Source organism: Emydura macquarii, unplaced genomic scaffold, assembly GCF_026122565.2.
Source record: "Emydura macquarii macquarii isolate MOO-44397 ecotype Brisbane River unplaced genomic scaffold, CSIRO-AGI_Emac_v2 contig_1146, whole genome shotgun sequence".
Classification (NCBI taxonomy): Eukaryota; Metazoa; Chordata; order Testudines; family Chelidae; genus Emydura; species Emydura macquarii.
In genome coordinates this window covers 4,773,260-4,788,108 of record NW_027131283.1, presented here as the reverse complement: position 1 = coordinate 4,788,108, position 14,849 = coordinate 4,773,260, and the positions used below count along the sequence as shown (strand labels likewise).

Genomic DNA, 14,849 nt, shown 5'->3' with positions numbered 1-14,849 from the left:
TTTTACCTCCCTTTGTAAAGTGCTTAGATGTCTTCTGATGAAAAGTGCTATATAAGAGCGAGCTAGTTATTATTTATTACTATTTTTTATTAAACAGGGCTTGAGCATGTGCTTAAAGCTAAACAGGTGTTTAAGTACTTTGCTGTATCAGGGCCTATTTGCTGAATTTTCAGTAAGACTGGAAACTTGAAAAAATTTAAAATAGCACTTTTAAATCTTTAAAGCATTTTTACAAACAGTCTTCACATTCCCCTATGAAGGAAGATAAGTGTGTCAACATATATTAAACTGTTAAAAGCTATGTCATACTAGGTTGTAGCACTCTGTGTCTGATAGAAAGAAAACAGGCAAAAATGAGCGTAAGGCATTAAAATGCCAAACAGCCCCCCAGAAGAGATATGATTTATTTATTTTCTTAGATCTTAAATTACTGCTGTTTTATTCTTTTTTTATATTAAAAACAGGTAACAACTGAACGACCTTTTATACAGAAGTTATTTCGTCCAGTTGCTGCAAATGGAACGTTAAATACACTGGGAGATCTCCTAAAAGAAGTTTGCCCTGCTGCAATTACTCCTGAAGGTACTTTATAAGCAGTTAGCAGTACTTCTTACTGTTCCTTATTTATGTGGATTTTTTAGTCCCGTACCTGAAGTGATAGAAGTGTGAGCTGTGAGGTTAAAGATTCAGAGTTCATACGTTGCTGAGGATGCATTATGGCAGCAGAGGCAGGGAGGAGTGTTGTTAAGAGCTAAAGCACATAATACAACTTGTTTTGGATTAACATTTTCAGACGTTCCCAAGTGACTTACGAGTTTGTCCCATTTTCAAAAGTGATTTAGCAGCCTAAATTGTATTAGTTATTTGGGCACTTTCAAAAAGTTTATTTTTTTCCATCTTCCTTAAAAAAGAAAAAATACATTTAAAATACTCAGTCAAGATAATGTTATTTGGGGTGCAAAATCAAGTACTTGAGAGTTAGGAAATGCCAAATTTATGGTTGCATGTGCAACCTTAATTCTGCTTTCTTGTGCCCATAAGTATGTGAATAAATATGATCATGTAATTAAAAACACTATTTCCTACAGGGCCATGGCCTCATTCAATGATGGGCACACAAAGCAGAGTTAGGTTTGCATAGGGAACCTAAATTTGGTATTTCATGAGTTTTGAGTGCTTGATTTGCAGTATTAATTTAGTTTGGACTGTTTTTTATATGTAATAGCATATATATTACATTGAAAGCTTTTTCCTTAACTTGATTTAATCCGTGAGTATCCATTCACAAATGTTAAAAGGAGGATTAAGGAGAGAATCTTAGCTCTATAGGTGTTCTGGGTGATCAAATGCCTGCCACAGCTTTCTTTGGTATTTATTATTCAGAAAACCAGCATGCATTCTTCCACCATGAACATTATCCTTTACTTAATTTACTTTTGTAGATTTTGCTTTCTGTATTTTTAATTTATAACATTCAGAAGACGAGTTCTCTTAATCTAATGCCAAGATATCCAAATTATCTGTAACTTTATATTACCTAAACTTTATATGTCAAATTTCTGTAAATCTTGAAGTTGAAGCTTCTTTCAGAAACATTGATTTTCTTACAGAACTTGTCGTGGCCTAGGTTAGGGGCAAGGATAAAATTAATGAACTGTAAAAAAGTACAAATTTAAAAGAAAAAATGTGCTATTCTTCAATTCTGCTAGATTAACTTCATATAGGAATCAACCTATAATCACTATCTGACTTTTTAAAATTATCTAATAGATTCCATATATTTTCTAACAACACACTCGTATGACAAAGTAACAATCCATTGGTGTATTATCCTATTCACAAATTGTATTGATAAATGATTACATGGGCAGATAAAATTCTCTGCTTTAGAATTTAATCCAGAAAGATTACAGTTTATTGAAACTGTTATTTGTTGTACATATTACATTGGATGAACATAAAATATTATTCTTTGGGAAACCACAGCCTTCGCTATTTCTACTGAATTTCATGTTTCTCTTATATTAGCCACTGTCTCACTAGTATCTTTAAACACCTAGCCTCTCCTTAAGTAACAATGATATTTTGAGAAGCATATTTTTGATATTCCAGAGAAGGGCTTGCATGGGATTTACCAGAGTAGAGCAGCAATCTTTTGACAGGAAGCTAACTGACAATAGTGAACACTTTTCTTGTTCCTTTTCACAATGCCCTCACTTCCTTTCCTGTCCTCCGTTATCCCCAGTCTGTGACTCACTCCCCATCTCTTCTAGAAAAACATGAGGAGAGAGTGTGTATGTGTGTGTGTGTGTGTACACATTAATATAAAAATGTTTATCAGATCATGTTATTTAGTTAACATAAAAAGGTTCTAAGAGTTCATCTTAGTATGGGTGGTCCTATATCTTTGTCTGATTTTGTAAACAAGTATTTTTTAAATGAGGTGAAACTTGGGGGTACACAAGACAAATCAGACTCCTGAAAGGTGTTGTGATGTTCCCCTAGTTCAATCTGGACTGGTGAATCGCTGTCTCCCCCCCAGTCTCCCACTCCTCACAGCAGAGTAAGATGGGCTCCAGAACTCCCACTCCTGGGCTGTTCATGCACAGCCTCCAGCAAGCAAGTTGCTCCCAACTATGTGAGTGGGTGCTTCTAGCCAGCCACTCTTTAGATTATACAACAGAATGACCCCCAGGCAATATCCCCAGTCCCAGATGCAACCCTAGGAACCTCCTTCTTACAACGTTTAGTGCTGCCACTGAACAATGTAAGTTCATAGTAGTTTGTCAGTTTAACAAAGAAATTGATATGCACCAGCCTGGTTACTCCCTGTGTAGTCTAACGCACTTCAAGCAGATGTGCTGCTTTAGAAAAAAGCAAACAAATAAATGTATTAACTACAGAAGGATTTTAAGTGATTATAAGTCAAAAGGTAGCAAGTCAGATTTGATCAAGAAAAAAACAAATAAAATGCATTCTAAACTAAGCTTAACACTTTCAGCAACCTTACAAACTTAGATGATTCTCACTACAAGCTGGCTGATTCCCCTTCACTCAGGCTTTCTCCTTTGGTCAGCTCTTCAGTTGGTTGGTGGTGGTTGTAGATGGAGGTGGAAAAGAGAGAGCATGGCCAATGTGTCCCTTTTTTAAAATGTTCTTTCTCCCCTCTGGGGTGTTTCCCCTCCTCTTCAGTGTCAGGCGACAAACAGTGTCCTTGTATGGCTTCATCCATGTCCTGCGTCAGTGAGCATTACCTTATCGTGATTCCTTTGTTGATGCCTAGGCCAGTCCTTTGTTCCTGGAATGCTAAGCTGGGTTTGTTCTATACACACCTTAATGGGGTGCGAACTGCCCCTCTGCTCTTGGAGAGTTTTGCCCGGATCTGTTTCAAGCCGTGAGGACACATCTTTGGGAATATTATATAATGGAGCCGCATAACCATACACATGACATTGCAACCAACATATTACTATTACAGTAATGCTCAGTATGTCATGAGCATTTCAAAAACATCTTATATGATATACTTTTCATTAAAAACTACACAATTATGAGTCAGAGCTTAAAGCATTACCTCTTTGCATTCTGTTCAATCTTTTCATCTAAATTCTCTGTAAATAGTTATATAATTAGTAGTTAATCTTAGATTAGTGTTAGATACTCTTATAGTGTTTCCGTTCTTTTGTTAGAATACCTTTCTTTGTCATTTGGGAAGGTACTCAGTACTACTAATAGTCATCATGACTGAGCATAAATCCCCAGGGTTTAAGAACTGTCCATCATGTGAAACAGTAATACACAAGATGCTTATTTGTCTGGGTAAGGGGTACATCACAGACAGATGTGCCATCTACTAATCGTTTTTGGAAAAAGTGCCTCATAGTGACAGAATCTCAGCTAAAAATGTTTCTTTTAGTGATGTCCATCACCGAGCTTCTGACGTGGAGTTTAACTTGAGGGGGAAATATCAGATCACATCATATCAAAAAGTGTTCCTGCTTCTCTTTCAGAGACTGTTGTGAATGTTAAAAACAGATAGTCTACTGTAGGAAAATCATCTGATGACAGAGGAAGAAAGGATCTTGAAATGTACAGAGAAAAGAGACACAAATCTCCTTTTCCGAGCCCATCATATAAAGCCCATAAGTCATCTAAAGTGACTGATCCTAAAGGGTAGCTCGAGTTCTCTGGAAGCCCAGCCAGACTGTGAACTACTGACTGCTTCAGTAGCAGATAGAGTTATCTCGGAGATCCTTTGATGCTGCCTCTGTTATTCTAAACACCACAGTACTGATGAGGCCAGTGCAGATCACCATAGCACCAAAGACCTTGGTGCCAACTATTCCCATGCCGAGGACAATGGTGCCATAAGCCACGATGTCAATGGCCCTGGTACCAATTCCCATGAGATCATGTGATCCAGTGCCGACTCCACTGATATCATTAACCTTTGTACTTGCATGGACTATAACTCACTTGGCACTAAGGACTTGACATGCAACTAAGGATTTTTCTGTATCCTTTGTACCAGATTTTCCTTTGCTAGCAACCACAAGGGTACTTCCTTCAGTACCACTTTTGGTACCAGTCCAGTACCCACTTCATCTTTGGCACCAGGAAGTACTCATTCAGTCCAGACACCAAGCATTCTAACTGGAAAAACTCCACCTTTGCATGAGGAATATTCATTCTCATAAGGACAGGAGGATAGATCTTTTGGATCAAGATACTCAGGCCCTCCTACACTGTCTTTATCATAGACATAAGAGCTCTTACAGAGACAGGCCCTTGGTATGTATTCCGATACTTATGGCACTACTTGGGCCTTTTGAGGAATTCCCCACCCTAGGGGAATAATATCAGCGGCCCAGTTGAGGCCCAGATTAGTTTCCTGAACCACCTGGCAAGAAGGATGTACTTCTGCCATTGCAGGTGCAACCTGAGATATACATCTCACTGTCAGATGAGGAGCATTGATAGCAGAACACCCTATCCTTGCTCATATATTTCTCTTTTCCTGATGAGGCAGTTGCTTCAGAGTTTTCTGTGCTTACTCTGGACGACTAAAGAGCTTTCCAGGCCCTAATGAGGATCTGAAGATACCTGTTTAATCTGAAGATACCAGTTGAGGTAATCTAGGACAGACCTCATAAGCTCCTGGATATTCTCCACACTTTTGTTCTGGTCATCTAGCTCTTCCCATAAACGAAGGCTTATTAAACCAAACTATTTTAGGGTGGCAAAGTCCTGCTTCGTTGGCCCCCACAACAAAAAGAGTGGATCACCACTATCAGGTTCTATCAAGTAGGTTAAATAATTTTACACCCACGTTCTCTGCTGGTCGCAGCAGCCACTGAAAGAACTCACCAATGGTAGCAGAGGCCAACACCAACAGATAAAGCGCAAAGAAGTTAGAACTCTTTGGCAAGAAAAAAATCTATTCTACCTCCAACCAGAAAATGAGGATATCAAATTATCAAGCTGTACTGACAAAATATGACTGTTAATTAGGACTCTGTCAGAATATGCTGAGAAATTACACAGGATTTGAGGGAAGAGTTCAGATCCATTATCACCAAGGGTCAATCAGTAGCAAGAACATCACTGCAGGTGGCCCATGATGCAGCATACAAAAAGCCTTTAGGTCTCTGGCTACATGTATAGCAATGTGCAGGTAGTCCTGGCTCCCCTTCTCTGGAATACTTGAGGAAGTGCAAATGACCACTGTGGACTTTCCTTTTGAGGTGTATAATTTATTTAGTGAAAAGACAAAGATAGGCATTGTTTTCACATAAAGTTTCAGGAACAACCCCCAGCTCTTTGGGCATGTATACCTTGGCGCCCAGTTGGAAATAATATGAGCCACAGCCTTACCAGATGTATTCTGTTTATCATTGCTACAACCATATCCACTGAGGAAACAGCAGAAATTTCATAGGAGGAAATACTGCTTGTCTGCTGCAACATCATCTCACCACCCCCATATATCTTCAAGGCAGCAGAGTTGACTTCTCACCCAGAAGCAGATTACCAATTTTTACAGAGCTATTTATCCCAACCCTTTCCTTTAGAAATCACCTATCCCATTTCCTCTATTTCTGGAGTTCTGTCACCACTGATCAGTGGGTATTTGAGATAGTAGAGGTGGGTTATGCTCTTGTTTGTTTGTCACTAGTCAGAGTGACCTCTGTCAAGGGCATCCTAGATCAAGAATTCCTGTCACTTCAAGCTCTTGGAGCAATAGAAGGAGGTCCCTCCTCAACTCAAAGGAAAGGGGCTTTATTTAAGGTACTTCTTCATTCCTAAAAAGAAGGGAGGACTTCAGCCTATGGTGGAGCTTGGATAGTTGAACCATCTACATCAGAAAGATTAAGTTCAGGATGGTATCTCTAGCCACATAGTCCTCAGATATATTGTATGCATATTCCTTAACTCCATTAATATCAAGAACACTCAGGAAATTCAAACAAGCAGCAGCCAAATTAATTACGATAGTCCCAGCCTAGCTGAGGCAACGTTTGTTACTCAGATCTCCAAACATTATTGGTTCAGCCTCTAGTAACCTTACCACTGCTTCCTGACTTAATAATTCAGAGTCAAGAACATGATTGAGACCCCAGCACTTTCCACCTTACAGCATGAATACTGAATGGCTTATTTCACCAGAAGTAGCCTGTTTCTTGGAAGTGCAGACCATACTTATAATGGAAAACAATCATCTCTAAAAATAATAAAAGGAGAAAAACATTTTGAGCTTTGCTGACAGTGAGCTTCTTTTTCCTTGGGCAGCACTAAATTTTGGAGAATTACTTTAGTTAATGTCTCGAATCAACTGGGCAAAGGTTGCGTGCATGTGCATTTGCACTGTCGCTGGTGCAGGGAGGTGTAACAACCTGTTTATCATGTTTAAAATGCCAAATTGAAATATTCTGCAAATGCTGTTGAGACTGAGGGTAGAAACCTACAGTGAATATGGACAAGAAATGACAGCACCATTCAACTTGAAAAAAACCAATCAAACACAGATCGAGTCGAAGGAAGGTACTTGGAATGCAATCATTCGGAAAGTGTCTCAGTGATAGAGTACAGCAATATAGACGTGAATATACAATGTATAGAGAGTGAGGAGGCCATGGTGATCTTTTTTATATTTTATGGACAGTCATCTCATGGCAGGCAAGGTTGGTGAGCTCTCTTTTTTTTCTAATGTATGTATGTGCCTCTGTATATATGTATTTATTTTAATTATAGATGGCACTAGTAGCACTAGCTGTTGTTAAGGTTGCATGTCGTTTCCCCTTATAAGACCACAATTTAAGTTTCTGATAACTTTGCCAAACTTTAATTGTTTGGGCTAAAATTTTCCGTGCTTGGTGCCTCAAGCTGATTTTTGTTTGTTTGTTTGTTTTGTTTGTTTTCAATTACAGCCAAAACAGCTCAGCCATTTTCGATAACAAGGCTAGGGGAAAATACATTGTTTTTCCCATGTTAAAAAATTCTAACTGTCTTTGCTTTGAAAAAATCTAACACTCCCATGTTTTGGAGCCTGGGACTTGAAATTTGGTAAGAGGGTGGTTTTTGTGTCAGGGATGTAGCTTTTGCTGTCCCCATGAAAATCTGTCCAAATTTGGTCAAGTTATAAGCCTTTGAAAAACCACAATCCACACATGCAGTTTACACAAGTAGAGACGCCTTAGATTTTAGTATCTGAATTCCCCAAAGATTCCATCTGCACTGGGTATACTCCAGCCTGGGGCTGAGCAGGACTTCTCCTGCAATTGCAGGTGTGGGCTGCTGCAGTCAGATCCAGCCATTTGAACTGAGAGCCAGGGGGATTTTCTCCTATGCTCTCAGTAACCCTCCTGCTGGACTCTGGCAGGTGTAAAAGAAAGCTGCCTGATTTGAATGCTAATGGGACGAGAGCGGGACCCATGGGGGACAGGTGAAATTAATTGGGACAAGGAGCCGGGAGAGAGTGGGACTGGTTGGGCAGGGAGACTGTGAGTGAGAGCAACTGGGAACTAGTAGATCTGGGGGAGATGGAAATCAAATGAAGAGCTGGGGGAGACTCGGATGGACTGGGCAAAAAGACTTGGTTTCAGGACCAATAGGAAAGATAGATCTGATGAGCTGGCGTGCAGGGGGAGAACTGGGACTGTCTGGGCAAAGAAACTGGGTCAGGAAGCCTGGGTGGAAGGAGGGAGGGAACTCAGCGAGAAAGACTAGTATTGGGAGTCGGAGGGTTGGGGTTGTGGCAACTGGAGGCCAGTGTGTGGGTTAAAGACAGATTGAGTGAGGAGCAGAGGGGGGTGAAATTAGGATTTACTGGGCAAGGAGATTGGGACTGGGATGAGAAACCTAGGGATTAGAGGCTGAGACTGCCTAGGTGAGAACTGGGCTGGGATAAGGAGCCAAAGTGGTGAAGAGTTAGGACTGGAGCAAGGACAGGTTGGAGGGGATGGGGCAGAATGGATCACACTTGGGGAAGAATGGGTAGAAGTCTGTGCCCACTAGAGAATGCTCCTCTCCAGAGCTTGGAATGGAATCCAGGATTCCTGAGTCTCTCCATTCCTCTGCTGTCAGCAAATATCTGTCAAACCCACTGGTGAAGTGTCCAATCCCCATTTAGTGCTAGTTGATACACGTTTGTACAACATGCTCTTGCTTTAACTACAGTAAGGGGCATCCAGTCAGATACACAAATGTACTCAATAGTACATTTTGATGAAGAAGGTAGAAATGGGGTTAAAATGAAGTAAAATACAGAATTTTATCTTTAAGGAAAAACTCTCTCTTTGTAGTGTCTTGAGACTTTTATTTTTCCCATTAAAAAACCTGAATATCATGAAAGAGACTTTTCCTCCACAGCTAGCATGACTAAACAGTTCTGGATGCATTTTTAATTTACTAGTGTTGTTGAAGTCTTTATAAAACTTGTTTTCATTTTTGTCTCATGCTGTGCTTTGAGGACTCAAATGGTAAACATTTGGGCGTGATGATGAAAACGTTAGGCTATCCAACAATACCAATTTTCACAGCATTGTTGTTCATTCAGAAAAGCTGTGAATTGACCTCATTCTGCAGGAATGTTATTAGTGCTTTCAAAAATTAAAAGAAGATCAAAAAAGACTGTCAGAATTTTTCTTTTAAGTAGGTTTTTTTATATGCTGTACTGAGTGATGTCATAAAATTAGTGTTCATTAGCGGTCAACTGCTTTAAATTAACTATCAGCTTTTATTAATAAGTTTTATAAAAGACTACATTGTAAATGTTTTGTTGTTCTCCCTCAGTTTTCTAAGCACTGATTTACAGTAAATTATTCAAATAGAAAATTATATTTTGATGACATTTGCCTCCTAGTTTCTCTTGTCAAGTGACAAACAAGTACTGTAACAGGTCTGTACTGAACAGAACTTAGGCAGAGTTTGGAGGCTCTGAGTCCTACTGCCCAATAGGCTTTTTCAATGCCCTGCACGGAAATCTCATTGGCTTGATGGAACCTGTGATGTGGAAGGAGAGGCAACTTACAATGCCCAGATGCCATTTGTGCCTGTTTGCATTGTCTCATGGAATTCCTTTCATTGTGTGCCCCTCTGCCCCCCAAACACACACATACAGCCCCTTACCTCCATTTCTCACTGCTAGATTTCCCAGTTTGCCCTGGCCAAAACCCAGAGCTCTTTAAAGTCCTTTAAATGGCAGCTAAAGGTGTGGGTGTTTACCTTTTTCCAAGCACATGAGATGCTATTGTAGTATTGATAGTCACGTGTAATGACTGTATAGTAGCCTTAGTGTAGTGCAGGTTAACCGAGGTAGCAGTGGGGCCAGAGTTGCTGCTGCAGACCCAGGCATTGGCTGGGATAGCATCCCTTTTTCTAACCCTTTACTGCATGTTGCTTGGCGAGGAGAGAGCTGCTTTGTCTGGTACATAAAGTCATTCCTTGATTAAACTTTCATCCTGCCCTCCCACCCCCACATCTCCACCTCCCAAAAAAAAAAAAAAAACCTATAAGGGAGGATCTAGGGTCCTTGGTTTGAATCCCTGGTGAATTTCACAGGAGCGGACTAAGAGTAGTCACCTCTTAAGGATTGATTGCAGTACCAGTGGAAATGTTTAGGAACTGCACTACACTTATGTTTCTAGGTAGTTTGTGTGGACAGGAGCCACCTGTCTGTTCCTCCCCTGTTTTACCTAAAAAAAGTTGCAGTTTGTACTTCAGCCAAATTTCTGTATATGGGGTCTTTTTGTTGTGGTGTCTGGGCCAAACCAACATTATACTTTCTATATTCCTTTCCTGATTCTCCAAAATTGCATTACCTCAGCAACTGTAAGAGAGTTAGAATAGTAACTATTTTATAAGACACAAATGGTTGGATTAAAAATGGGACGAGAGGTAGAGGAGATGAAGTTTATTGCACGCTTCCTGTATGATAGTTTCATTCTACCTGGTGACAAATAATATTCAGTTTCCCCATTTTCTGACAATCTATAAATGGCTTAACTTTTGACACAGGGGTATAACAGTATTGATTTGTTTTGCTGCCATGTAACTAATATCTTATTTGCGCAACTATTTTTGGCAAAAGCTTCAGTAATTCTATTACCTTTTGCTACTTCTTTGTAGAAAATGAAAACGAACATGCTTGCAATGTTTACTTTCATTTTCTGCAATTTTAGATGTATTATTCATAACACCAAATCACTATGTAAATAAAAACTATACTTAAGAGTAAGGTGCATTAAACGAAATGTTTCTGCCCCCTTGTTTTCCTTACATGCAGCACTGCAAAAATTATATAAAGTGATTCCTACAATTACATGTTACATTTATTTTCCTACTAAGTGATGGTATTGGTAACACAACTCAAGTGAAACCATTGTATTCCACTTTCTCAGCAAGGAACAACAGGTCATATACAAAGATGTTGTATAGTTTGTTTTTGTTTACTCCTTTAATGATAGTAGGCCACAGTCATGGAAAATATTTTTGTGTAAGAATTTAAATGTTTACAAAGATGAAAGCATTTAAATTTCTTTCCAACTGGTTTCAAGCCCAGGATGAAAGATATAATCATTTTCTTTGTCACCACTACTTTAAGAAAAATCTAGAAAAAGCCTTAATTTTCAGATGCACTGAATGTCCAGTAGGTGTTCACTACTTCTGAAACCGAGGCCCATGCACAAAATCTCATCTCTCAGCTCTGATAAATGAAGGATGCAGATCCTATCAGCCAGAAGAATAAAGTGCCCTAACAAAGTCTGCCTACACACAAAAACCTTTGTTGTTACCTTAAATTTGTTAAAATATCAGATAAAAGTATTAAATAATATCTAGAAAAGACTAATTAGATATTTGTGTGTTTGTACTTTCTTATCAACTGACATTTAAAAAAAATTAATATTGATCACTATTATCCAATATTGGTAAATTTGGGAATCTTCTTATTTTCTGTTATCAAAACACTCTGGTAACTTGATGAAATGTTACCTCTTTGATGTGGGCTAACACTTAAGAAGGTAACAATTTGGGAGAGATCTTTATTATAAATATAAATTGACTTGTCTATTTATTAACTTACATGATCTTTAAATTGAGGCAAAAAAAAGTACTAACTGTATATCATGGTATAATAAACTAAATTTACAGTATAATTTAGCATTTTCCTCTTTTGATTTATTATATATGAGATGGTTGCCCACTGTGTGTCCAAACTCCATGCAAAATTATTATTCATTCAAGGGTTTCTATTAATGGCAATAGTTATCCTTGGAGCAAATTGCCATGTATTTTTGTTATTTTTGAAATTTGGGATTTTTGTAATTAAACAAGTTTAGTCTCAGTTAAATGTGGGAAAATGTTGATGTGCCTCTACAGCAAAGTATAAGTATGTAGGACCATTTTCTGAATTGGTATCTGCTTTGTGCAAATCCATGTATTTTAATGGGTTTGCATAAGGAATATGTCAGGGCAGAATCTTGCCCTTCGTTTTTAGTTAATGCTTATACATCTGTATTCATAAACAGCTCTTAGCAGTACGTCTCAATATTAGAGCAGCAGGACTAATGTGATATGGAAGGGTCATTATTACAAATCCTATTTTTGGGCCTCATTTACACTATTCTGAATACAATAAAATGTTTGAAACAATCATTTATATAAAGGTGGTTTAAAAATCTTGATTTCTGTATGTTTTACAAAAACGTCAAATTTTAAAGGGAACATTTTATTCTGGGATAAACTTGGAACCTGATTTTGTGAATAGTCTAGCACATATTACTATGCATTGTCCCACTCCACTAGTAGAGCTACTCGTGGTGGGGCACAATACACTCGGGAGTGTTTTGCAGAATGAGGCCCTTTGAATAGCAATGCCTGTGTGTATCCTTATTGCTGTTGAAGATATAGGTATTTTTGGTTAGTACATCATCTTTCCAACGCAACATCTCATTCAGATTGAGTCTGTAGTAAAATCATACTCATGTCTTTGTGGTATCAGTTTTATTTTAATGAAAATAAATGCAGTTATAAACTTGAAGTTACAGCATTTCTGCAGAATCAAGTAGAGAGAATGTGTTGATCAGGTTGATAATTAGTAAACATACTAAGAAAAAGCATGGAAAATATTTGAAAGATAAATGGATTTCAATTTTGACTGATATTTGACAGTTTTCTTCAGTGTGAAAGACACTCCTTAAAATAGCTATATTTTAGTTTTTATAGCTGCCTATAAATTAGAGCTGTGTTTGTGGCTTAATCAGAACTTCCATTTTAGAGTTTCAAACAGAAAGCATCAGGAAAGACAAATCCTTTCATTGGTATAATAAAAGAAGTAAAATATTTGGCAGAGGAACAGACTGAAATTACATTTAAATTAAGAACAGATTATTATTTTCAATTGATAGTTGTATAGCTGCATGTTCTTTCTGCGTATCCTGTCAGTATGCATGGATGAATGGCAAAAGGTTAAGTATTTAAAACGCAAATTTCTCTTTCCTGGTAACTTCTTACTGTTTGAAACATTCTATCTACCTTCCGGTCCACCAAAAAATATCCAGGTATAGCACAAAGGTAATCTTGCCAACATGTATTGTCATAGCTATTATCGAGATTATTTGTCTTTTCTGAAAGCTACTGCTGATAAGAAATGATACAATGATTCTTCCAAATGCCTTGTTATTAACAAGATAGCAAGATTACAGGAAAGGGTCAGAAGATTCCTGCAAATTACTTCTTAGCAGTTACTCACTCTTCGTCATGGTACGGTAATTCTTATACATTTATATGAATCAAGTGCGCTGTACCAACTTCCAGAATAAAAATACGGGCATTTGCACAGCCAGTAATCTACTTCCAGTGTTATAAGGGAAAATTCCTGGTAATAAGATGAGCTTTTTCATTTTAAAGGAAATCTTCTCTTTTTGGTTCTTTCATTTACACTAGTCATTGTCTAGAAATGTAACGTGTTCTGACAGGTTAATGATCCCCAAGAGTTAATAATGAGTCGGTTAGTAATTAACTGGATTTTATTATAAGACAACAGAAATAATATAGGATTTTAACTATTTATACACATTTAAACAAACAATTAACTACAATACACAAGCTAATACAATGGAATGCTAAACAGACAGTTAACTGCAAGGCACAGACTAATTTTAAAGAGACAACAGACAGTTAACTGCGAGTCACAGACTGATTCAAAGGAATGTTACAGTCAGCTAGCTAAAGAACACGGGCTGATAATTAACTCCTTACCATCCAGACTAGAAAGAGACACAGCAAAAACACAAACTCGGCCGGCTAACAAACAATTTGCGCTCGGGGGGGGGGAACACGGGAGCAGGAGAGTCCGGACCAGGTGATCAGGCTGGAAGTTCGGGAAGGCTCTCAGCCAGGGACTCGGATGAGACCCCTTTTATGGGCTTCGTGTCAGCACCAGATTGGCTGAGGGATACTAGCAATAGGTTTCATTTCCTGGTTGCTATTAAGTTTCGTTTCCCATGGTCAGTTAAGTTTCATTTCCCATATATGACATGGGAGCTGAAGGCACAGCCGATCACATAGGCATACCCTAATAAGGTCAGGTCGTGGGTTGACTGTTAGCACTGAATGGGTGTGGGGGGGGGGGGGACGAGGGGTGGTCATGGCAGAATTGGTGAAGCAACATAACGAACAGAAAATACTTAAATGTTTTATATTTAACGGTAAAATATCCTGTCAAGAAGAAATTCCAACTCAAAACTGTGTGATGAATGGTAAAATTTTAAGTGTAGGCTAGACCTTGCTCCCATTGACTTTCAGTGAAACTTAACTTCCTTAGGCTCCCAAGTGCCTAATCAATCACTTTTGAAAATGGGACTTTACCCAGTGTTTTCAGTTGCATGGTAGTGGTTTGAGTGTCTGTTATCTTCATATTACCCATAGTACCATTAAGTTTAAAAAAACAAAAATAAATTATGGAAACCCAGAATATTCAGTGGTAAGAGAGTAAACTTAGAAGAGACCCAAACATTTGAAAGTATAGACGTACTTCTAAGTGTAATCTTCTCTGTGTGTGTTGTGTTTCTAACATTTAACTCTCATTCTTGAGAACTACCTTTACATCTCTACAGGGGCAGAGTTATTTTCCCTTCTAAAGATGTAGCCCATTGGTTCCCAACCTTTTTGATTCGAGAGCCACAGATATCATTTTTACAACCCCGAAGGGCCACCAGCAGGCCCCCCCCCCACACCCACTGCAGCCAGATGGAAGGAATTGCAGCCTCCTCACTGATCTCCAGTCTTCCTGGCTGCAGCAGGGAAACTGCATGCGTCCTGTAGCCCTGTGCACTCCACCTGGGTGCCTA

At 38.6% G+C, this 14,849-nt stretch overlaps 1 protein-coding gene across 3 annotated transcripts in view; it reads left to right on the top strand.

Annotated features, from left to right (window-relative positions):
- Positions 1 to 14,849, top strand: part of ATG5 (autophagy related 5) — a 121,764-nt gene that overhangs the window by 82,415 nt on the left and 24,500 nt on the right. For all 3 annotated transcript variants that reach the window (XM_067546537.1, XM_067546538.1, XM_067546539.1), the window contains exon 7: positions 465 to 582. In XM_067546537.1, the coding sequence (XP_067402638.1) occupies positions 465 to 582 (118 nt within the window). The remainder of the gene's footprint in view (positions 1 to 464; positions 583 to 14,849) is intronic.